At 37.4% G+C, this 26,557-nt stretch overlaps 1 protein-coding gene across 1 annotated transcript in view; it reads left to right on the top strand.

The window, feature by feature from the left end:
• Positions 1-24,789, top strand: part of KDM4C (lysine demethylase 4C) — a 179,224-nt gene extending 154,435 nt beyond the window's left edge. Inside the window, exons 18-22 of the mRNA XM_053465979.1 lie at positions 11,650-11,835; positions 14,161-14,331; positions 20,129-20,248; positions 22,816-22,908; positions 23,626-24,789. Of these exons, the coding sequence (XP_053321954.1) occupies positions 11,650-11,835; positions 14,161-14,331; positions 20,129-20,248; positions 22,816-22,908; positions 23,626-23,802 (747 nt within the window). The 3' untranslated portion in view covers positions 23,803-24,789. The remainder of the gene's footprint in view (positions 1-11,649; positions 11,836-14,160; positions 14,332-20,128; positions 20,249-22,815; positions 22,909-23,625) is intronic.
• The last annotated feature ends 1,768 nt before the right edge of the window (positions 24,790-26,557 follow it).

Raw genomic sequence — 26,557 nt, 5'->3', positions numbered from 1 at the left:
ATTGTTGTCTTGTCAGCCTGGTTCCAACCATCCTCAATCGACTTGAATAAGTCTGTTTCATAGATTTTTTTCAGAAAATTGAAGCTGCTGGCAGTTTTGTTCTGAAAATTGATTACAACAAGAGCTTCCAGTAATAATAATAATAAAAAAAAAACGTAGAAGTATAACTCCTTAGTTCTTATTCTACGGGTTGTTATAGGGAAGATGGAGCCATAAGTGCAGAAAGAGCATATTTTATCAATTAATGAATTTTAAATTAATTTCAGAAAAATACAGCACCCGGACATTTCATTATAAATACTATGGTGCTTTGTTTAACCAAGTACGATGATTGCCCCAATTCATCAAAATTCTAGTACTCAGGGGTTTCCAATAAATGAATCACAGCTTTGTGAAAAAGGGCAGGCAACTCACAAATGCAAGTTGCAAAATTCACCTCACAACCTGACTTGCCAGTCTCCCATAAACAAATTGATTTTTTTTTTAAAAAGGAGGTGGTCACCTTGAACTCCTATAAACTAAGGCAGGAACAAAATTTGTTTGCACCTTATGGGGAGTTACATTTAATAGAAAATTACTCCATGGGTGTCACGGACCTCATGCTATGCCTCAACACCAATTTGGTCCCAATGTGGGGTGGTGAGGGTTAAATTGAGAATAAAAAATCCCCAAAATATATCAGTAATATCTATTAGCAAAGCCATTCAAATTATTTTTCAGATAAAAGAAGAGGGCCTGATCTCACATGCCAGAAGTCTGATCAAGACCTCAATAGTGTGTGTGTGAGTGTATAATGTTACAATGTGTATTACTGTATGGCTGCATAAGTTAGCGTCTGATGGTAGCATGTGTGTGTGATTGAATGCTGTAAGCATGTGTGCGTGTTACTGTATGGTGTTTAAGTGTGTGTCAGCATATGTTTTTAGCATGTCTATGATGTTAGAGTGAGTTTATAAGCCCATGAGTAATTCTGTATATGTTTGCCCAGTAGGAAGGATAGATAAGTATAGTTAAGAAAAGAAGAAAGAATTAGCAGCTACAAACACCAATGGGCATCTCCTGGTGAACTAAAGACAAGACAGTATATAAAAATAGATTAATGCGAGCGTTATCAAATAAACATGGACAACTTGCATTAAAAACATACGTTTTACTACTTAATTATCACATCTGCCATCACCGAATGAGCACTCACTGCCCTGAGTCACCTAGCAAGGAGTGGGGGAGGCACATTAAGTTTGGTACTGAGTGTGATAGGCAATACACAAACTGATCCAGAAACCTGTATAGGTAACCAGCAGGCTGGAATTACTGGTGGAGAATACAGTATGCCGGGGGTTTATGCGGAAATGATGGTCACGCGTAGCCGAGTTCGGTATACTAAATGGGTAGCCGTACAAGCCAGAGGTTGGTACCCAGTGCAGGTAGTCAGACAAGCCAGGTACGGTACACATATAGAGCAACACAGGAACAGAATCATTAGGCTGAAGAGTAGTCAGGCAAGCCAAGGGTCAATACCATCAAACACACATTTTTAAATACTAAACACATAATAGCAGAATCACAACAGGGTGTGTGTACTGAGCAGTTCTGGATTTTTAAGACTGGCAACCCACCTACAGCCGCACATCTGGATCTGAGTGAGTACACGTCGCTCGGGAACTCCACCCAAGCAATAATAATGAAGAGGCACAATAATAAGAAATGATATAATGTAAATATCAAATGTGCAAGTGAGCATACAAAGTGGTTCCTTGCCATTAAGGCTTCATAAAGCCTCAGTTGGAAGCGTCAATAATGATGGAGCCCCTATGATGGTTCTTGTTGCTAGCACTCTGCCAGGGCGGGAAGAGATCACCCCTGATATGCATGTAATGTAATCATCAGCACCCCAAAATATGTGCCGTGTATTCTTGTTACAGTGTGTTAATTTATTCTACATATGCACAAAATAAAAAGTCTGATTTAGGCTTTGTAGATTTTATATGCAGGGAAAATGCATATTTGGGAAGCAGATTGGCAAAACATTTCAAGGAAAGTATAATTCTGCAAACTACTGTAGATCTCACAAATGGTTTTAGTTCAGCAAGCCTTTACTTTCCTGTTTACTAGGTTTATAGCATTATAACAGGTTGGATTGAAGAACTATGACTTCCCATATGACATTACATTTAATGTATAGAGCAAGAAATTAATTAGTATTTTACTAGGATCTTGTGTAAGGAAAGAACTTGGATAATTTCTCAATCTCCAATGTCACATTTATATCTTACAATAACAATGAGGGATATTTATAAATGAAGAAAATGTTCGCTCTTGTTGGGTGCTATCTCAAAAATGAGCTTTCTTAATTTGTCATTTTCAATAAGATTTATCTGATGTATCATTTCATAAAGTCCATTTCCAATAAAAGTAAAATTCAAAATAATAGACCTTTTTTTATTATTTCCTTGAAGATGTAATGTTTCAATCTTAATAAATCCAATTATATTAACATCAATTATTTCAGTGCTTTGACTGCCTTGATAGCCTCCTGTATGGTATTAAGTGCCACAACACATAGCACACATTAGAGAAAATGTTATTTTGCCACTCTGAGGGAGGTGAATTAAAGGGAAACCACTGTCCTTTTGATCATTCTCAAAAGGTTATTCTGTAACCTGCATTATAGAAGATGGGCTATGCCTTTGATCCTTCCCTTGTTTTATGATATTAGCTGTAATAGAACATATGTTTCTTTCGTTACAGTCCTAAGGTAACCTATAAATTGAACTACAAATGTTAAATTTTCTTTTTTTTCCAAGACACATTAGCTTTGAAGACTGTCAGCCTTATCATTCAATCATCCTTTTTTGGGGCAGCCAATCAAAATGAGGATTTAAAAAGCAAATATTGAGTGAAAGCACAGATTTCTATATCCATTTTCTACAATCACGAACTGCAATTTTATAATTTTAGCTATTAAAGCAATAGAACAGGTAGTTCTCCAAAGATTCTTAGCTGGGCTTTGGCTAAACAAATGCTAACTAAAGACCGTGGCAGCCATGTTTAGAAACTGCTGGATAGGTCATGTTTCATACTTTTAACCCCATTGATGGCCCTTTATTGCACTTTACTGTCCAGATATGGTTTAGAAAGACAGCTTTGCAGCCCTTTCTTTGTTTAACAGTAGTAGGACTAACTATAACATCCTAAGGCTTGTGTGTTATATCACCCCAATGACGTAATAGTGCATACACAGAAGGTCAGGCCACACAGACCCCAATCGCAGCTTCCACATGGTCATTAGCAAAAGGTGAGCACACCTTAACACATACACTCACACATATCATACTTTAATGTTTAAACAGTCTATAAAATCTGATATCTTAAATGTAAAATCCAGGAAATATGACATCTGATTTCTTAGTTTGCTCCTTTTCGGGTATTAGCTTACGATTTTGTAAGTTGCAATAGTTTGTGTTCAATCTTGCATAATTGAAATAACATCACAATATGTATTATGATTAGCTTAAAGAATAATAATTTATTTGCTGTATACATTAAAACCATGTCCAAACCTGTCTAAAACTTATCTGGACACAGACTTGTTTGATTTCATCAAGATCCGAATTTAATGGTTTTTAGACTATCTACACAATATCTCATTCCTTCTTGATATTTGTAAGTAACTTTAGAGAGAAATTTGTACTTTGCATCTTTGGCTCCACTGTGGAGTGGGTTTGTTATTGCCCTAGGCTCAAAACGGGGAATTTAAAACCTTTTATTCAGTTGTTGGAGAAGTGACTAATCTGGTTTTCTGGGATTTATATTAGACGCTGTATGAAAAAGTTATTTTATTGTCTTCAATGGCATATTTTTTTATTGAATCTTTATAAAAATAAGCTTATGTTACTAAATAAGAAACTGTTATGGAAATTTATACCTTAATCCTCTGATAATTTGACACTTGGGTTTATACTTCTGTTTTCATCGACTAGACACACTATGTGGTGCGTGTACTTACATTTTCAAACCACTCGCTGGTTGGACTCCCTTCTGACCATCAAAATTGAACAGCAATGTTTAAACAAGTAGATGTTTTACACATTTTAACAAGAAAAGCCACATATTTCCCGGAAAATATTCTCTGGAATGGAGGCGTATACAGCACACATTATATTGTTTAGGGAGACACAAGGTGCTTAGGTAGGTCTATGCAATATCAAAAAGCCTTTTCACCTATGTAAATAATCTGTAGGAATATAACCCCTCTAAACATGACACCACATAAGCCGGTAAATGTTGTCTTGGGACTGTGGTTTACTGTTAGGGTATTTTCTAGCTTTTGTTGCCTTGATCTATTGATAATATTAACTATAACATTTCAAGAAAATCTTCACCAGGGTAAAAAATTGATCGCCTCCTTTCTTTAGACATTAATAGAGCCCTCATTTTTCCAAGTAACTTACATGGATATCAATGCTTGTTTAGGTAAACGTAAGCAAGATATTATTCCAGAATTATATTATCTATGTGAACTGTACTTCATTATTTATTCTGCATGTGAGATCAAGTACTAATTACGGTCATAGTGACCCGCTTCCTGGGCTACTAGAGTCCTGCTCCAGTACACCCGTCTGCCTGCCTGGACTAAGATACTGCCTTGCCTTACATTTATGCTGTTCCTTTTGCCATGTTTTGCCCATCAGGTAGTACCAGCTGTGCATTGCAGATTTGTACCTTGACTCCTGGTTTGATACATACTTGAGACCAGCAGCCATTAGATATCATTGTTATTCTGCGTTCAGAATGTGGGTTGCATTTGCCGTAGGAAAAGATGCCATGACTAGGGAGTTTTTTGACTTGTCTTTCAGCCAGAGACTGCATTGATGACCATAGCCTCCCAATATTGATTTTTACACTTTACCAGATTGGATAAAGTGGAAGTTGTACATCTATGCCAGTGATGAGCAGGAAGGCAGAAACCGCTTTCTTTACGACATTTTGTCGAAAATAATAAAAAGGGTTACCGAGCATATGTCTCTTGGTAAACATGAGCAATGAATATTGTGAAATATTGTCTTTACTGTTTAACCTTCTGATCTTTTCTTCACAAAATACACAAAAATACTCTGCCCTCATGGATATCACACAATTGGAAACACAGCACAGGTTTGCCTCACAAAGTTTCCCTTCCTTCTCTGCCAACCTGTGCCCCTGTTTCTTTTTCCGTGCCCCTGTTTCCTTTTCCGTGCCCCTGTTTCCTTTTCCGTAGCTCTTCTTGTTGTGCTTCTTGTGGTTCTTCTGTAATCTTTCTTGCATCTTCTTCCTTGGTCCTCTTCTCCCTGCAGTCCACCGCATTATCTGGGACTCCCAGAGCACCTCCGCAAAAGGGGTCTGGGGTAGCGGCTGTCACCATATGGTGCACATGGTTCTGCCTTTTTGCAGAAGTACTGCAAGAGGCCAGAATAATGCAGACAGATTCATGGAGAAAGGGAGGTGTAGAAATGCATTTTTCGGGCTTGGTATATCTCCGAGCAGAAATAAGAAGCGCAGCTGGGCAAAAGGAAACAGGGACATGGACGCGGTTTACTGAGAAGGTAGGGAGACATTGAGAGAGAGAGGGAGAGTGTGAAAATGAGAGTCCAATGGGAAAGCAGGAAACTAAACTTGTTGATCAAAACGAAGCAAAACATTTTTGGCTTAATTGTTTTTAGTCCATTTGCACAAGTTGTTTATTAACCCTACAAGACTCTAGTCTCCAGTTGCTGGACTCCATTCCTCAACTTTTGCTTTTAAGCCCCTGCCAGCGTGACGTACAGTTCCCACAATGTCATGACTTTGTGTGTATAGAGATCTTATATAAAGTTAATTTGTTATAATCTTTTCCTTTTGTGTGTGATCCTGGTTACATTTTTCAAGACTCAGGGAAGAAGACTTTGTATCGTACAAAAGCATTATGCTAATACCTGTGTTTTCAAATGTGCTGTGTCCTCCACACCAGAGAGTTTTAGTTATTACTTTGCCAGAGATTATATTTCTTGCAGCTTTTTTTTTTACACTAGATATTTAGATTTCCCCCTGGGTCTGGAAAGCTTATTCACACATCCCTGTGAATGCAACATAGTGAATTAAGTATGCATTTCAAATTAGGAGGTTATTTTGAATATAAAAGGAAGACACTTGCAAGTAACATAAAAAGCATATTTACTCTGGCTTCTGATGTTTATGTATAGTTCTATGTAGTGCAGGTCGTTTTGGCATTTGAGCTTCTGATTAACAGATACCTGAACTTTTTCCACCCTCTGCAAGTTACCAGAAATGGGCTGATAAGGGGTTTATTCAAAATAGTATGCTTTATAGCACACAAAGTGCTGAACAACAAAATTATAATTTTTCCCTGTGATAAAAGCCTGAAAAGTTAATGTACCATGTTATGAAATTGCAGACTAGCAATATTTTCAGTGAAACTTTGAGTGATATGTCTCTTTATGGAAAATATCTCATCTTGTTCACTCACCTAGCCCAGAGTCACATTATTTCTTTGTTATTTTTCAGTCACGTATTAATATTTCAATATGCCGCTGGCTAGGATGTCAATTTTATGAAAAGCAGGTGGATAGAACCAATCCAGGTAAGTATTTCAGAGCATGGCAATGACTTGTAATTAGAGAAAAGTCATATACTAAAATATAAGGACAGAAACATTGAACTTTATGGCAGATAAGAACTATGGGACCCATCTAGTCTCCACATTTTTCCTGATGTATGGACCCTCAGTCCCTGGCTTCATAAATATAGGGATGTCCTATACTATGCATATTTAAATCAGTCTTTCCTGATATTTTGTTTCATACAAATCATTTACCATTTTAGTAGCCTTCCTTCTGGTGATGGGGTCTCCAGGACTGTACTCAATACTCTAGGTGAAGTCTAACCATAGATCTGTAAATGCAGCAGAACCAACTCCCTCTCTCTGCTATAAATGCCTCTTGTTATAAAACCATACATTAATTTGTGTTTACTGTTTAACAGTTTTGTGCCGTCTTTGAAGATGTCCTCTTCATTTCTTATCTTGGCTATGTTTTTATTTGGACTCTTAACACACCTATCTGCATACCTCACTATAGCTGACTGTACTCCCACCCTTCCATGCCCACCAAAATACTTCACTCATTCTGTGAAATGCTCTACTCAGCTCCACCTGACTCTGAACCTGTTTCTGAACATTATTCTGTGAAAACTTTTATTAGTCCTAAGCCCCTACATGGTGTTATGAGGGCTCTTTTTTGATGACCACTCAGGGCAATGCCTTCCTGTGAGCAACCAACAGGCAATGCTCCTACCTGCCACTGTCTAGTACAGGGAGAGCAGCCAACCAGCCGGGCTTAACCTTTATTCAGTGGTTATTTGGCACGCTCTCTCTCACCGGGACTTGTAAAGAGTCTAAGAGAGCAGGGCCGGCCCTACAATGGAGCCGACTGGGGCAATTGCCCCAGGCGGCACTTTTGAAGGGGCGGCACTTTGCCACCCCAAGCGCTTTTTTTTAAAGCGGAGGGGAGAGAGGGGCGCCGAGTGGTTTTCGCTTACCCGCTCGGCGCCCCTCTCTCCTCTGTGGCGAGTCTCCGTAATGCTGAGAGCGCCGGAAGTGACGTCAATTTACGGCGCTCAGCATTACATTACAGGGAGACTCGCCGCAGGACTGTTTAAAGGTAAGTCCCGGGGGGGGGGGGGTTAGGGTAGATAATGGCGTCGGCAAAGTTGGCGCCGGCATTAAGTCTTGGGCCGGCCCTGTAAGAGAGGCTGGTAATTACGGTGTAAGGGCAAACAGCTGGGGGAAACAAATAGTTGACATTATATGTTATATGTGATATGCTTTTCGGTGATGTTGGAGCAAGGCTGTGAGGCAACTCTGTGAGCTCAATTCCCTCCTAGCTGTTACTTTTAGTTGGTGAGGTGCCCCTTATTTATGGGTTATTAAGACTAAATCTTTCACATATACCTATGTGGTTATTCAGATGAATCCTTTCCCATAAACCTACTTATAGATTGGAGACATAGTTGTATGTTGTTTCTAATGTAGACATGCCTACCTATTCTGTTAACATAAGAGCGACAAATCGTATGTTGTTTTCTTATCCAAAGCATACACAGAGGCTCAAATATATAAATATAAAATATTAAAATATATTGTAAAAAAAATGTATCCCTGTTATAATACCTAAAAGGGTACTTATTTCTTTAAAACCCGTACCACTCTGTGGCCAAAGATATATTGCCATTGTACAGTACTGTGAAATATGACGGCTCTTTATAAATTAATAAATAATAATTTCCATGGTGTGCTACTGCTTGTGTATGGAGATTGCAGCTCTGCAATTATTTTGTTTTCATAGGGTGGTGCAGAAAGAGATAAAGGCATTTGTTGTGCGTGTCACAGTTGTAATGCTCAGAGAGGAAGCTATCCATCACAACTATCGATCTCAGACATTGTCTGCGAGCAGTCTTGGCCTTTTCTAAACTTTTTTTTCCCAATTTCATAATCATTTATAATTCCAGGGCTGAAGAGTTGTAATCTGTGCCGGCTCCCAAGAGTGTAAGCGCTATATATCAAAAGAATGATATCAGCCTTGAAGAAAATACATGGCATAAAAGTTTAGATGATTTACTTGTCTAGTTTACCATGTAGAATGCTGTGTTGTAAGAAACTGAGCAGTTGGCTAGCATGTATAAATGTGTCCTGCCAGTGTTCTGGAATTATTTGCTAGATAGGGAATCAAGTACAGTCCTGTCTCTTGAAAAAGAATCGGTTTTATAATCACGACAGATCTGACTGTTCATTTTAAAACCAAACACTAGGCCTTTTTGTAGAACTCCTTACACTGTTCTTACGCACAAGATGACCCGGCCTGTATATTTTACATGTACTTTAAGGGATTTTGTAAGGTATGGAAGCCATTTGACACACCCAAACATAAACTCGCTTGAAAGCTGAAAAGTGACTTACCTCGCAAATTTGAAAAGTTAGCTCTCTCACTATTTGGAGTGTGAGTTAGTTGTTTCTCACACTTTGGGGAATGAGTTAGTTCTTTTTCACAATTTAGAGAGTCAGGTAGTGCTCCTGCGCGCTTTGGAGATCAATTTAGGTCTCTCCAACACTTTGGAGAGCATGTAAGCTCTCCCTTACACTTTTGGAGAGCGGGTTACCACTCCCCCACACTTTTGGAGATCGAATTAGCACCCCCCACACTTTAGAAAGTGTTTCTCCTGACAAAATATAAAAAAAATGCTAAAAGTGTATGTTCTTAGTAAACACATCTGTGTTTTGATGGTCTCCTTGATGTTACAAATATTTCCAAAGAATGTCACTCGAGTTATCCAAGTAGAACATTATTTACTGTCACAAACTGAGAATGTTGTTTTTTTTGTTTTTTTTTATGAGCAGCACCCTACTTCTGTCTTTGTCAGGAAATAAAGCCAAGCTTGGCACTTGAGGCATTCTTAGTTCCAAAACGGAGAGATATGATAAAAGTGACTTGGCACTCAAATGGTGTAATGCTTTCCAATATGCAGCCTCTGTTTAAATGGTGAACATGTGTAGTTCTTCCCATGTCCCCAAACCATGTTTATAAACCAGATGCTACTTCATTGATACTCAGCATAATTTTGTGCAATCCTTATGTTACCCAGAACTGTTTTGTTGTATAATTGTTAAATGTGCTATTAGCACACTACATAGTCACTTTTCAATGAAATGCTAAGTAACTGTGAATGTTTAGAAGGAGAATATTCAAAGCTTATCAGTTTACCAACTATGCATTCACAACATGGCTGCAGCATAGTCTGACTCGTTCAGCGTTTTTCTGATTTGCTGTTACGCATTTATGTTAAAGAAAAAAACCTATTTTTAATGTAGTTATATGCCACAGGCCTTTTCCAGACTATTATATAATATACTTTCCATCAATCTACAAGATGTGAGTTCTAGTGTATTCGAGGCATAAAAAGGCAAATATCAAGACATCTGTAATCATTAGGAGACACTAGCGTTTGTAGGCATGTGCTACATGTTTATAGGTTTCTGGTTTAAACTGCACATCTGGACATCTTGGGGAAAGATGTCTATATGGGTACATGATTGAGGTGTGACTTTTTTTGACTCCAACAGAATACTACAGGACAGTAACATATGCAGTCTATTAATAGTTTGTAGTATTTAGTAAGAACTAAAGCCTAATGAAACAGGAGTAGATCTCAAAGGATCCACAGCTTGTGCCACCATTGAGCAATGGCAGGGTCATGGGCTAGAGGTCTGGTGACAAGTTTGCTCGGTCAAAGCATTATCAGGAATAGCTTGGTCTGGTAATGAGGAGAAGAGATCAAAGACTGAAGAGACTCACTAGAATGGGTAGGTAGGCATTAATAGGATGCTAACAGGACACATTTCTTCGGAAAAGGGAACATAATTAAAACAATGTCAATTACAGGAATCGTATAACAGCAGGAGTCCTAGATGTCAATGCGGACAGAGATACAGTCCCAGACTACGAGGTCTCTGGTTGAGTACCCATGTCACAGTGCGCACGTAGGACATAGTGTCAATGCAGCAGGTGCAAGGAGACGTCCCAAATTATTTTCATATTGCACCTGAATTTGATCAGTCCTAACAAATGCACCATTAATTAAAAGTCAGCAACTGCCTGATTTAAATAAAGGTGTTCAACAGATTTGGCTTCAGTGTATGTATATATCTATATGTATGTGTGATATAGATAGATATAATATATACAGGCAGCATCGTGCAGTAGGCAAAGTGTTAAGTGTAAGAGCCATTTTAGACTATTGCTAATCTCTAAAAACTGTCACATTTATAGACCATTTACCCTGCATAATGGATACTAGAAACGGTGTACTGTTTGAGAAGATTTAACTGTGCCTGATGCATGGCCCACTAAGCCCTTCATGCAGGAGGGTTTGCCCTTGATAATGAATAGAATTAGTTTCATCACACCTAAAACTCACATACAAGTCTTGGTTTCGTTAGTGAACGCCAATGGCAAGAAAGACACTTATTGTTTTACGGCTCATTGAAGTAGAACAATTCAGTGTTTTAAATGTTTCATTTTATCTTTTTAGTTTAATAGGTTTATTTTTGTATTTGGCTTGTGATGCCTTGTATACTGAAACTCAGTGACAAGGGATTTTTTTTAAGAAAGCTTTACACTGACTTCAATTAAGATGTATCGTGGCTGTAACTGATCAGCTCGCTAAATGTTTATTGGATGTTTGTGTGTCTGCTTTTTATTTTAGTGTTCCATGAGTATACCTTTTTATTTTTATACTATATCGTTTTTGGTGATAACATAACATTGTTTTATCGCTATTCTTTTTTTTTTCCTCTGTATAGTTCATTCATTGATGAGTCTAATCCTGCAGTTGCCTTAGCTCTTGTTGTGTGTTTGCCTTAATACTATTTAATAAAATGTTTAAGTTTGTGAAAATATTTTTGATTACCAGGCCTAAACTGGAGAAATGGCATCATATCGTAGGAATGCATTATGAAAACATAGGCTACCTTGTCAAAACCCTGTTATCCACAGAAGAGCAAATATGTGCATGAGTTAAACCTTCACCTTTTTTTAAATGTATTCTCTTGCTCCTTTACAGAAATGTGCGTTCTGCAGACAACGAGTGAAAAATGTTTATGGGGCATGTATCCAGTGCTCTTATGGGCGCTGTCCAGCATCTTTCCACGTGACCTGCGCTCATGCTGCGGGGGTACTGATGGAGCCCGACGACTGGCCCTTTGTAGTTTACATCACATGCTTTAGGCACCTGATCAATCAAAACGTGGTGAGACCTTTTTTTTGGAACACTTCTCTTTCTATTGATTTACAGTCTTCTTGACCATGACCACAGCATTTCTGAGCGATGACTGTTCCTCTCGCATTTCTAAATCTGTCATTTTTATTAAGTATTAAGTTGGCTTAAGAGGCAAGCTCTAGGCATGTGAGGAGCTAGAGCATGAGTCCCTAAAATAATACCAATTTTAACTACTTTACCATGTTTAGTGGTTGATACTGTAATGGGAGCATTTACCCTGAGATTTGCTTTCGGTGGAAGAACACATAAAAATATTTCTAAAGCAACATCGATAACGAAAGCACTGCTGCTCTGTTATTTTTCTACAGTCCAGTGTAGGTTAAAAAAAAAAAAAAGGATATCAGGTGCCTGCTTAATGTGAGATAATAGATTGTCAGGGACAATGCATGGTTCTCCTAAGACATGTAGTATCATGTAAGCAGACTGTATGTCAGTTATAGCCTGGTTATTGATGCCTTTCCTAATGCTGTCATACAGAGCTGATGCATCTGCACATTAGTTATAGTCATGGTACCTACTATATGCCCTTTTTTTAATTAAAACAAAAAGCAAAATGCGACGCTAAGGATATTTAAGGACATTTACTGTAACAGGACACACAATTGTATAAAAACACTTTAGTGGACAACAAAACATAAAAATTTTTGGGACCAGTTGATTTTTGTTTTGTACAGTAGTCCTCATATTAATATCTGTAACGGGTTCACCAAGAGAGCTGTAGTAACTCCCAGAGATCACCCACATGTATCCTCCTGTTGTCCTCGGAATCACTTCCAGCACCAGTCAGCATGCGCACCTCGGAACCCTGCTATGTGTACCCAATAAGTAGACACAACTACCTTGAACTGAGTACAGCAGGAATGAACGGTTTATTGTTGTAAAACATAGACTGATATAGCCACAGACCTTCATTAACATAAATCGACATTGATAAACAAGTACATGTAGACAACCCAACCTTTAATCCCCTTTAGCTACTGAATATCCCCCTGGTAGCCATCCTGTTTATGGGATTACTTTACACAATGGAGTTCCTGCCTGTTTGGCAGCCAGGCTGGAGCCATCTCTGACTACCTTGGGCCCCTGTATGACAGGTAATTCTGTCACAATATCTAATATACATTTTATCCCATTTGTATGCCAGTGCTAGGCTAATCTAGTAGTCATTGTGTAATTTTCTGTGTGTTCATACAGACTTCTGTCGAGATTTCAGTGACTGGTACGCACATCATTTCTAAGAGTTTTAGATTACATCGTAGCAAGTTGTATTGATAAACTTGAGCCAGTCTGATCTTCCTAGACTTCCTAGACATGCGCTGTAGAGTTCACATCACACTTAATGGAAGCTGAGCCCCCAGTGGTATTAGAGACAGCTCTACTGCCACTATCCCAATTGATTTCAGTGGAAGCTCTAGATAGCATGTGCAGGAAATGCAATTGCTATTCCATTTGCATAACATGTGTAAAAGAATATATATGCACTGTCAGAAAATTGCTATATTGAATCCATGAGTCATCAGAGACTGTTGAGTTTGTGAAGCTGCTTGAAACTTTCACCTTAATGAGAAAGTTAATTTGGCAAACCATGATATAAATATATTATGCATATCAATGTGTATGATATCACTTGCACAGCAGGTAGATAGGTAGGTTCCTAATGATTAATGTGCTTTAAGAAATCATGTTCTATTGTGTGGAGATACAATGATAAATGAGTGATAATAATCCTTCTTACCCTTAGACATTCCACATCTTCACAGTGTGTATGTTGTCATGGCATATATTTCTTTTAGCTGTTCCTTCTCCGTACACATAATTTAATTAAATCACATGTCAAAGTGCTAACTTGGTCTGCTGGATAAATGTAACTACACTCCAGACTCATCAGAAATGACATTCTCAAACTTCTGTGCCTTTGTGGTTTTGGTTTTCTTCCCCAGATTAAACAGTGTTGCTGTCAAGTATGTCTTCATGCACAGATCAAAATTTGAGACTATATATAAAATTCTAGTTTTCTGTATCTGTTAACTAATTTGTTAGCCCACATATATAAATTCTATAAAATGAGCATTAAATAATTAACATAATCAACATAATAAACATAATAAACAAAGGCTTTGTTGTAAAATACAAGTTCCTTCTGCGTTTTCAACTAGGCAAATAATATAAATATATGGCAAAGTAGGCAGTATGTCAGTATATTTTACCTTTGGTTGGTAAATATATTTATGGTGTACGTTTTTTTATCTGTGATAATAATTTGGTGTTTCCTTGTTTTATTTGATTTTATTTCAGAGAAACAAAGCAAACAAAAAGCAAATATCCATTGGACAAACAGTTATTGCAAAGCACAGAAACACAAGATATTACAGTTGCAGGGTAATCCAAATAACCTCGCAGACCTTCTATGAAATTTTGTTTGATGATGGATCCATCAGCAAAGATACCTTCCCTGAAGATATTGTTGTAAGTGGTAAAGACTGTATCAGAAATGCAGTTTAAGATTGTTCATAAATAATGTCAGACAGCAAATGATCTGAGGTATGAGAAAGCAAACTTCTATTTCAGTGGAACCTGGGGCAATCTTAATATAGGAAGGCCTGCCATTAAAGATGGCTCCAGTGGTTATGTCTAATTTCAACCCAGAGGGACTAGAAACCATTCATAACTTGTCTCTTAATAAACAAACATTTCATGCGGATCAAAGTTCTTCACAAACCTTTGCACGAGTGTCACAAAGCTATACCTGGGAACACTTTGTGTTTACTCAGGATATTTCTTGTTTCCTAAATGAGTGACTGACCACTATAGCAGGGCCCATGCCTAGGGACAAGAAGTGGAAGTGTGAATTTATGCACCTGTTCCTGCCGTTTGCAGCACTTCTGCTTTATGACACATTACATGCTCTTTAGTTGTATCCTGGTATTGCAGCCTGAGACGTATGCAGGTTCTGGCAACATTCTCTTTTCTTAGAAGATTTTCCCTTTCTATAGCTAGCCTTATTTTCTTTCGCTCACTACATTTGTCCACATTTTCCTGATAAACCAATCATTTTGAATGAACCCTTGCTCAGATCCTTTGGTTCCTTGATGGATAAAGTATGGGAATAATGGCCACCCTGATGTCCAGGTGAAACACCCTGGGCTCCACTCCACTGCCAGTTCCCAATGCCAATCAGTGAAAAAAGATCTCCCCCTGTCCAGCGCCCATTAGTCCTCTAAATCATTTTTCAATTGAATTTTATTTGTGCATAATGCTAAAATTAAATTAACTGTGCCATACAATTTAAACTCTCTAAACCTCTGATTCTAAAAAGTATTCAGAAAATATATCTGTAAATGTTGGGTAGACTGTAATATTTGTATGTTTTTGACATTATGTATTTATAGTCTTTTGAGAAGTCTGAGTGACATGTTTATTTGCCAGCCTTTCTTGTTATGTTGTATAGTTCCCCTAACATATAGTGATTTATTCCCTTCTTTTTTACTGTAGGATACCATTAAGATTTATGCTTTTGAAAGCTTCTGGTTTAAAGTCATGGCTGTCAGGTGTCTTGCTTCACCCACCAGAACTGGATGTTTTGCCAGAGAAAAATTATGATGGAGAAAACTATGCGTTAATAGCCAGACTCCAACCTCTTCCCTTAAAGGAACAGCCATGTGGATTTTTTTAATGTTAAATTTACATTGAAATCTACCCCCCCCCCATAATCTCCTAGTGCCTTCCAGAGTTTCTCCATTTGATATCTGACGTCCCTTTTGATAGAATATGTTTACCTACTTGGCAGGCTCCAACAAGTGTATTTTGCAGCCCATGATGAAATCTAATGTAAAAATGAACCCTTTAAGGGTTAAGCTTGGAACATGTAGCATAGCAGTATGATACTAGCTTCTGTCAGAGAATATCTGATGTTTCTGCAATGTATCACTAATGAGACAGTCTCTATTAACCTACATGATACGCATACCCTGACAGAAGCAGATTTAAGGTGGAAACTTGAACATTTCATCTTACTATTATTGAAATTTAATTTAGGTAGCATAAATACGCCACCAAAATATTTTCATTACTAGGGCACTTCCATATACCAACAGTGATTCATATAGGTCATAATTTTACATACATGTTATGACCTATATGACATGGAAGCAGGGGAGGGCTCCGCATGGCCTGGTGGGTTGGGGGCAGCTACAGTGTTGAGGGACCCCACTGCATTCCCATCACTGAGAGGGGGCTAGTCCTGCCCTCTTTAAAGAATTTTGGTCCAGGACTTAAAAATTGTCTCTATATCCACAGGCGGACCTGTATCTACAGTATATATAAAACTCTGGAGATCAGGATTGCAGTTTTTTCCTTTTAAAAAAATAATATGGGAACATTAATATTGTACGTTCCGTGTTGTTTATCAGACACCGTGCTCAATTCTGGTGTCTCATGTGTCTGTGGGGCCTCTTTGTACTCTGGGAGGACTTGAATGTTTGTATATATATATATATATATATATATATATATATATATATATATATATAATGTTTTTGAAGGTTAAAATTCCTTCTATGTATATTGCTAATTTGCCTCTTTTTATAGATTTCCTTTGAAATGGGATTCAAAACGTGCCATACAGTTTGTTCCGAATAGCTTGAACTATAACGTGCTTTGTTATAGAAGTAGCTGGACTTCTCAGCGGATGTTATGTTTAAACTTGTGGCAGAAAGGTTTTGCACAGAATAATTGTTATTCTTTAGGAGCTCCAGAATGTTAAGCAATTAGGTGACGCACCGTGGAAAAAATGCATTTCGTGTATGGCAGAAATCTTTGATTGCGTGATTAAATAACATGATCTGCCAGCATGCAGCCATTCTTAGAAAAACCTCATGAAAACTGAAATTGGTACTGTATTTTGCGAAAGAATGCCAGCTAAAATTGAGATTACTCTTAAGTGATGTTAGAGCCTTGGGCAGTTTAACCTTGAATGCAAGCTTTTTTTTTTTTAATAAATGCATGTTAAGTTGTTTTAATTAGGAGCAGGTGAATATTTAATGGGTGTGCAAATAACACAAAACTCAATTTTAAGCTTAGTGAGTTTGCAGCACATTTGCTGCACAGATGGTAGAGTGCTTTAATTGTTACTTAATTGTATATGACAGTTAGAATTAATAGACTACAGGTCAAACATTTCGATGCATATTTTTAGTACAGATGTTTGTATTTAAAAATAAGATCTAAATAGTTATTTTTAATACGTATGGCATGGAAAAATATTGCCGTGCATAGCCGGTCGGTGCGAATGAGAGAAATTTGCCGCAGTCTAGGAGAACATGAGGCAGCGTGCCATCTACCCACTGTTTCTATCTATTTCACATTGGTAGCTTTTATACGGGCTTCATTTGCTATGAAATAAATAGAAGTAGACAAAGTGTTTGTGGCTGTCGGATAGACTGGTGTCAGCCTACTGTTGGAAAGTACTCAATTCACTATTCAATATGAAGGTCTACCACGGACGAGTTTCTCTAGCACCAGGGGCTAAGCTGTCCCTGCAACATGCGTAATTCAATGAGTGATTTAACTATACACTATGCAGGGCCAACCAAGCTATTCCTGCAGCAGAAGCTCATGGGGGTTGGCCCTTCATAATGCAAGGAGTAAAAACCACAGCTCTTTTACTAGCTCCCTTTAGTGAATATACCTCTCTGTGTTGTATCGACTTTTTTGTTTTAATTTTGTTATGTTATGAATTACTAAACAGATGTAATCCTGCCATTTTAGTTCATTAAACTTACATTAAAAGGATCTCTTCTGCATTTATCATGGGCTGGAGATAGGTTCCTATTCTTGTAGTTCTCCATTAGTTCATGGTATTTTGAAATATTTTGTTAGTGATTACATAATTTGCAGGTTAAACATTTACTTTCTAAGTCATTTTAGTGATAAAAGTTACATTTTAGAAATACTTCCTATTTTTCTGCATACCTTTTAAGTTGCTTTTGGACATTTAGTTGTATTTATCCTTAGCTAAGTGCTGTCAGATGCAGCCACCATAAATTTTATTTTTCAACAAATGCAATCTTCTACCTTTTGAAGACTAAAACCATGAAAACTACAGGCAGCATCGAGTTAAATTACAGGTAACACGGAGTGGCAGATTCCATGCCGTGAAATTGGCCAGTACTCCCAGTGTATTATTTCACGCAGCATGTTGCTAAACTCTATTTTTTTGCCTTTTTTTTGAAAACAGGAGATATTCTTTGGCGTTTTAAACACCATCACATTGTGTTGTGTTTTCTATGGCCACCTACTGAGCAATAGGTCTGTGGGATGTTGCTGGTTCACGGTTTGAACCAGAAATAAACTCCAATGTCTTTCACTGCATATTTTTTTTTTCTTGCCGTTGTATAAAAAAATTCATGAACACCTTTTAGATATCAGAATATTTGAATTCAGCTAACACTCCAAGCCTCAAGTCAAAAGAGCCAAGTAAATGGATTAACTGATATGCCGTGTTGACAATTAATGTGTTTCCTCGCCTTGTGCGCCTATAGACTGATAAATTACTGTCACTCTATCATGCTGCGCAGCTAATATATATGTATGCCTTTCTTTCAATGCACCCATCACTAACACAGAAACACCAAACCATGTTATTTACCATACCAGTTAAGTATTAGAACATTGCATTCAAATGTGGCACTAATTTCTGCACCTTATAGTAACGTTTGTGAAGTATACAAATGTGTTGCCCTGAAAGCAACAAGGGATTCTACTATAATTTGAACATATAAAGATTTTTTTTTTTTACATATATAATTAAGAATGATGGAAAATGAGTAACGGTGTATCGTTTCTAATGAGGTATGCTTTCTGGCCTATTAGTGATTTTGATTCTCCTAAAGAGTGGTTACAAACAACTAGAATAATATAGAAGACGGCTATTAAGTGCATTAAGAGGAGGGGCATTTTTAATATTTAGTTTAATCTTCGAGGACAGACTTTCTATTTTAGGGATTTGAGGTTGAGTCACCTGTGAATTTCCTGTCTACCATTTGTATTTCCTCCATGGATTTCGAACAGGAAGGGCTGACTCTACATGACAGTTCTTGCACTGTATCACATCCTTTTTTCCCATTTTTATTTTTTCCTACAGCTGTATATCTAGATCATTAGTGATCCATCACTAGGCAAAATCTGGAGAAATGCTACTATTAAGCCCTAGTTGACACTGTGATGATGTGTTGGATATTTTTTTTTTGTCTCCAAATACACATGATGGGTTACCTCATGATGGGTTACCTCAGAAAGGCATTGAATGAGACAACCTAGAACAGCCTGTCATTGACTGCAGGAATATGTAGTCCCTAAAACAGTCTATTCTGGTATTGCTGATATCATTACATTATGCTATCAATCTCATAAAACATGTATGCACTCTTCCCGTTGTTAACAGTTTCTGGATTGGAATTGAATCTAACTTTTTCCAGTTCACTACATAAAATAAACATGTTTAGTGGTATTTGAAGACTTTAAGTAGATGTATTGGTGTTAGGTTGCTGATTGTTGTTGACACGTTCAGGGACCCTTAATAAATATGTTTTTTATGTAAGTGCTAACTTATGCTACTGTATACAGCACTGTATTTTACGCACCAGGAGAAAAATATTTTTCCCTTTAAACGCATGCTCAGTGGTTTGGTGTAAGCAGCATTGTCTACCACTGACAAACCCCAATGGACCATCATCACAATATACTGTACATATTGTACATATCTGTCCTGTGCATAAGGACAGACCATCTTTTGTTTTCAGTTTTCTTCTATTAACGTATGTTTTGTTCTGTTTCTGTTTTTCACAGTCTACTTTATAGATTTGCAGTCATGATATGTTTGTGTTTGACTTCCAAATTTGATATTAAGTAATAATTTAAAGCTCCTCTTTATATTATGCAAAGAACAATGTGGTGACTACAACTAGTGTGAAAAACAGCGGTTATACTCTTGCTTTATACTGCCCTTTTCCCTTTGAAGGATGTTACAGATCTGTCCAACCATCCATCTGCCTGTCTTTCTTTCTAGCTGTCGCCCTGTCTGTATATCTCCATTTATCAACCCCCTGTATAGCAAGTATGATCAGGTTTGCAGATAAAAAGGAATTCTATTCCCATTCCATTGGGATAGCCCCATTCAGTAACTGTATTTTTATAAAACAGTGTGTCCTTTCAGCTTTGTTTATGCCGTTCGTTTATTATTCTGTACTTTCTCCCGTCTGTATAGAGCAAAGACTGCCTTAAGCTGGGTCCACCGGCAGAAGGAGAGACTGTCCAGGTGAAATGGCCTGATGGTTTACTTTACGGGGCAAGATATCTCGGAAACAATATCGTATATATGTACCGGGTGAGTACATTTTTATTATTTTTATCTATAATTGTAATTAAACAACCCTTGACTTAAAATCACAGCCATGGCGATTTTATTCATCCTTTTTACTAGGTCATTTCTTAAGGGCAAAGTTTGCTTTTGTTTGTTGATTATCCGAAATGTAAGCTTTTGGGCCATTTAACAGAACAATTAATGTTTTGTTTCACTTCTATCAGAAATGGCGGCATGTTGTTGCTATATCCATTAGTAAGTGTATTTAGACAATCTAAGAACAGTACTCTATGCCAAGCAGATTAAAATAATGCACCCTGAGCCATTTACCTTACAAAAATTGATGCTGATCTTTCAGAATGTAATTCCATTATTAATACAAACTTCACATTAAGCCCTTGTCTTTTAAAAATGCAAAATGAAGCCACTGTTTTTTTTTAGAAACTTTCCTACGCAGAGATGAGCATTTTGATGTATTTCAGAATTTCTCACTTGGCTGCATTTCATTTTCTCATTTTCTGCTAAAGAGGTTCACGTTAGATTAAATTTGAACTTAGACGAGGGAGCTTTTTCATCCTTTTGTAAGGTTTCTCAGAACTGGCATTGTAGACACTGGTTTAGTTAACTGGTATCTTATAGAGTGTCACTCAGGTTGTCTTTTCTGTGCACGCATTTCTCTGAGGCCGTCTCGAAAACGCTGAAAGCTATTCAATTAATTTCCACTAGCGTTGAATTGGAAGCAAACACAAGGAAGAAATTAAATAAAGAAATCAGGAGCGAGAACGAAAAAAAAAGGTTGATGGATGTGTATGCAAAAAGTTTTAGCTGCAACTACATTAAAAAGTGGCACTTTAAATACTGATAATACAGCGCAGGTTATCTTTTGTAACAGATTGCATATTTAATGGAAATTCCTGAGGCAGACAACACAGACATATTTAAAGACCCATCCTAGTTACAGCCACTTACACGCTGTGCTAAACTTAGATTCCTCCTGCAGAGCCTGACAACTGGCTACATATTTGATGCTTTTTCCAGCTCTTTGCAAGTTTAATTCATTAAAATATGTCATATTAATGTGCCAGCCCTTTGTGTTTTACTTGCAGACAGTCGTAGCCGGGAAACTTGTCTACATCTGCCTTTTTTCCTTGCACAGAAGCTGTCCTGTTTTAGTTCAGTATTCAATATTTACCTATTTTATGGAACTATCGTACCTAGTGTACTTGTTAAAGGGTCAGACATCCACCCCCAAGGACCTTTACAAGCAAATAAGCGCTATTTCTATTAGAAATGCTACGCACTGAAGTTATGGTAGCAACTGCTTTATATGCATACAGGGGCATTCCCAATGCATTTGTCCCTAGCTGAACGGTGAAGCCATCATTGTTCAGTGCCTATAGCAGCTTTGCCATCAACATGAACGGGACGGAAACACTCCACTGCATGGACAGTTACACCATTCTTGTAAAAAAATAAATAAAAATAATGGGTGAAATATTGGAGCTCTCAGTGTGGCTATACTAAAGCTTAACCTCCACAATATCTATAATTACCTCATAATGCTGACATCACTAAAATGTTGATTTTTTTTAAGCATTTACAGTGTTGTTCAGCAAGGTATTTATTTAAGGCATTCTGATTATCTTATTGAGCAGCCATACCGCTACCTATGGTGAGTACGTCCTACAAATAACATGGACAGTGGAAATCTCACCTCTACTTGTTTGATGCTGTAAATAGTAAATGTGTGTGAGTGATGTTCCAAGTCTAAAAATACATCAGTTCGTGTCTATTCATGGCTTTTCACCATTGTCCACTCTGCTTGCCCATCAATAATCAATACACTCAAGTCAAATCTTTAAATTTTATTTTATATGAGCTCTTACAATTCTGCAAAACAAAGGAGAGAAGTCCTGCATTTCGCGCTCCTAAGATGCTTATTCATACCCTCGTAAAAGCACTTAAAGTAGGTTTATTCATGGTCTCTTTGCCCCTTTATGAGAGATCATATGTGTGAAAGATTTCACATGAGAGTAGTTGTCCATTGGGCAAGATGGAATCAAAATATGTTGGGATCATCTGTTCTGGTACTTCAAGAATATTTTTGGGTCTTAGATTACACTTAATATGTAATTTCTATGTCAGCCTGTTGCCTCCAGCTGACGTAGGAGACTCACACTTGCTCTCCCCCTGATATCCTCAGTATGTACTTTTACTTCCTAGTAGTCATGTGTAACAATTTTATAGGACATACAAACATGCCCTAACTTTGTTAAAGAGGCATTATATACACAATATGGAGAGCTTTCCTTAAGTCATCTCACTGATTTAACTATACAGGCTCTCTTCTTGCAGAAAAAAAATATAACCATAGCCAGTAATTAAGTTCATGTGTTGACATATTCAATTAGCCTTCAAACCCCTAGTTTATCATTATAGATAATTTTCTCTACTCTAGCAGTTCAAAATATATTTGTTACATTATGGTTCAAATTCATGGTGCTGACAAAAAGAGCACCGTGCTGTTGACTTAATTGTTAAATGGAAAAGCTGCTGGTCAAAAATCATTCATCTTTCATCTTTTTCATTAGGTGGAATTTGAAGATGGGTCCCAGATTGTCACAAAAAGAGAAGATATTTACACACTGGATGAAGAGCTCCCCAAAAAGATTAAATCACGCTATGTAAGTTCTCCTAACGTATTTCTGCAAAATTGCTTCTAAAAATAGAGATATCGCTGCATAAATTTAAAAACATGATCAAAAGCGTGTTTAAGTGCTTCTCCCCCTCCATCGTGGAGGGCTTGGTCTTAGAGCATCGAATAGTATACGTGTGAGTTTGATTTTTTGTGTACAATCTCCAGCAAAAGCATGGGTTTTAGACAGGTCATTGGATCAAGCCCCCTGATTCCTAAGCAAGTAACCTCATATATAATTATCATTGTCTTTACAAACCTTTTCACATAGACACAGTCCATGTGAAAGATCTACCATTGCTCATTAGAAAAAGCATCTTTAGCATGAATGAAGCTATCCGGAAAATCTGAGGGTTTTGGGAAGCCTTGAGGGCCAAAGGTTGGAGACCTGGCCCAATTTTATGTGAGTTCCAGATTTGTTATCCAGGTAGCCTACCAACAGATAGCAGTTTTTACTCATTAAACCTCTTCAAAGTGGGGAGTACTTGCTATTTGCTGCTAATAGATTAGTAGACGATTCTCAAATGAAATAAAGTTGTGGTAGGATCTTGGCAGCAACAGGGTCTTATTGATAGCAAACGGTTTTCAGACATATTAAGGCAACTACTATCAGTTGTATGCCTTTAAGTACATGGATATGACTTGTAAATGTACCCTAGTAGGCATTGTAAGATTCACGTAGTTTAAACTACTACTCTCTCTTTAGTCCAGAGCATCTGATATGAAATTTGAAGATGCCTTTTATGGAGAAGAAGTGATTCGTGGTGAAAAGAAACGACAGAGGGTCCTCAATGTAAAGTTTAAGAATGAATATGTTGATGACCCTGGTTACCGTACGTTCCTCAAGAGTTCATTCCAGAAAAAGTGTCAAAAGGGACTGTGAAAGGTAACATCATTACTGAAAAGGAACTTAATTGGAACAATATGTTACGCAAATTGCACTAGAGAAGAAAGGAAGACTGGCATCTTAACAGGCTGGAAGCAAAGGACAATGTACATACATACATACAGGGGACTGGGGAAGATTCCAGTGAATACTCGTCAAACAGGATTACAAGTCTGTGGCGTTTCTGTGAATTGTCAGCACAACATCTCAGTCACTGCAGCTTGGTATGAGCTCCCCAGAACAGATATACCATAAATACAGCAATCACAAACATGTTTGGAAGTAAGTTTAGAAACTCAGGGGTCCGGTGTACTTCTCTTTCAGGCTTTCCAGGTTGAAGGCAAGTGTAAAATCTAAAGATCACCATATAACAGGAAACAAATACCAGCATTTATTGCAAAGGAGTGCTTATAGAAATTTGTCAAATATTCATCTTAGTCTTGGTTTCTTTGGATATGTTGTGATCAGAAGTTTTAGTGTGTTTGTCAACATCACAAATCTCCAAAACATTGTTACCCTCATCTATACACCTACCTAGATCTTTCTGGGTCCTTTTGATTAATAAGGGCAAATGACTACAATATTTTGAATTTGTGTTTCTTCATTCTGTGATTGGCATTTACCTTTTTTTGAGGGCCAGATGTGTCTACAACAAAATGCTTTGTGCACACCTGGATTTTGAGCTTTGTGAGTTTCACGGGATGAATACAACAAGCCTGGCTCATAGTTGGGAATACAATTATTTACCTACAGTGCCCTGTGCCAATACACACTCCATTTACAGCATAGTTATTTTTGTGGAGCAATAAGCAATGTTTTCTGGAAAAAAGTAATGTTTTGGTATTTGTTTTTCCATACTATTTGACGTTCTGGTTTTACAGAGTATTGTTTAGCAAATAGTGCACATGTACATATGGCTGTTAGAGGGGTGAGGACAAAATGGTCAAGCAAAGTCACATAAATAAAGTACAATTTGAAATTGTGTCTTTTTGTTTAAAGTGTCCTATGTTTATGCAACTATTTTAGTTAGACTTTTGTCTCCAGAGGTTAAGATCTAAAACAAAAGATCTAAATGAAACCAACAACCTATTTGCTAAAAGCTGTGTTGCTGCATGTCTTACATTTTCTTATGACTAGAAGTCTGTAGCCAGGGAGCAGCATGACATTATTCCGCAAGTTATTTCCTGCCATGTATTTTATGGAGAATATCTTGGAAACTCACTGCTCATGCCTGTGTTTATTTATATTAACTTTTCCTCCAAAGCAAAATATTACCTTCAAATATCTGGCTTTATCACGCTCTTCCTGGGAGACAGAAAAGGGTTGTGTTGTGTTAAAGAGGCAAGGCTAGCCATGCATAAATGTAGGGCTAGAACCAAAGACTCTTGAAGTATAACCAGAAGTGGTTGGGATCTCGTGGGAAGTGGACATAATTTACCTGGAGGTTACCCCGCAGACCAGGAGGCATGGTAGTCAGCTATGTTTTCTGTAGCACCCAGGCAGAATCAGGAGAGTTCCCAGGTATGCTTGTAATGCATATAATACATGCCTTGACTCAAGGAGGCACCTTGATACCTAAAAAAAAAAAAAAAAAAAAAAAAAAAAAATATTTCATGTGTATGCATATAACAAAACCAATGGATCCATCCGTTTTATAGAGTCAATATTACCAAATATGTTTGATATTTTATTTTAAATATATTGTATCTCTTTCAGCTCAGTAGTAACAAAACATAAGCTTATGGCAAAGCTAGAACTGGCCTAGTTTCCTATCCGTTTTCACTACAATTGTAAAAACTGATATACAATAGTATATCCATGATTAAATACTGGTTGGGACAAATATGTTCCAACCTTCCTTAAAGTCTGACCCTGACTTTTGTTTAGGCTCATTATAAAAGTTAAACATACTAGAAATTGCCTTTGTTTCAAAATGAAAGGAAAATCACTATCTGAGGGTGCCACATCGACATGGTATCCTTGGTACTGTAAACAACTGTGTCACTGGCCACAGGTTCTGTATCATTTAGATTACCAGACATTTGCTACAATGCACAGTAAAATTGGCTCATAGACATAAGTGCAGAATGCCAGTAAAATTGCCTTTAGGGCGTGACAGTAGAAATAAATAGATTATATTCAACAGTGAATTTTGCTGTTAAGGTAAGTGGGCATTTTGTCGTCAAATTAGCTTTAAAGAGACGTTACTGAGTTCTTCTATTTGAAAACAATGCAATAACATACTGAGCTATCAGTTACCCAAGTCTGTCTTAATATATAGTGATGTATATACACACACATATACATACACGTGTATAAAGTGCCCCTGTATAAGGTCTCATGTGCCTGTACTATCTAGAGGTGTAGCATTCCTCTGTATTAAGGCTTATGTGCCTGTATTATGGATTATTGAAGAAGAATCCTTTATGAAGTGCCTCACATTAGTTCCACCCATTCATTGGCTTTGCCTCGCTGTTACTTAAGTCTTTGTGTGTGTGTATATATGTATATATATATATATATATCTCTTTCTTTGCGAGACAGATTGTGAAATTATTACTGCGAAGGGAAGAAACCCATTTAGTGAATGCAAATACTAAAAGCTTATTCCATCTCAATACAAAAATAACTACAACTACAATATTGTGGCATTGTGCAATGAGCCAGTGGTATATAGATACATAGATAAATAGTACATACAAACTGTGTTACATATTCCTAAGAAGAAGGGACATCAGGTTGGAATTACCAG

This window comes from Spea bombifrons, chromosome 1 (assembly GCF_027358695.1).
Source record: "Spea bombifrons isolate aSpeBom1 chromosome 1, aSpeBom1.2.pri, whole genome shotgun sequence".
Lineage (NCBI taxonomy): Eukaryota > Metazoa > Chordata > Amphibia > Anura > Pelobatidae > Spea > Spea bombifrons.
Note: the sequence above shows the minus strand (reverse complement) of the source record. Positions and strands in the feature narration are given on the sequence as shown.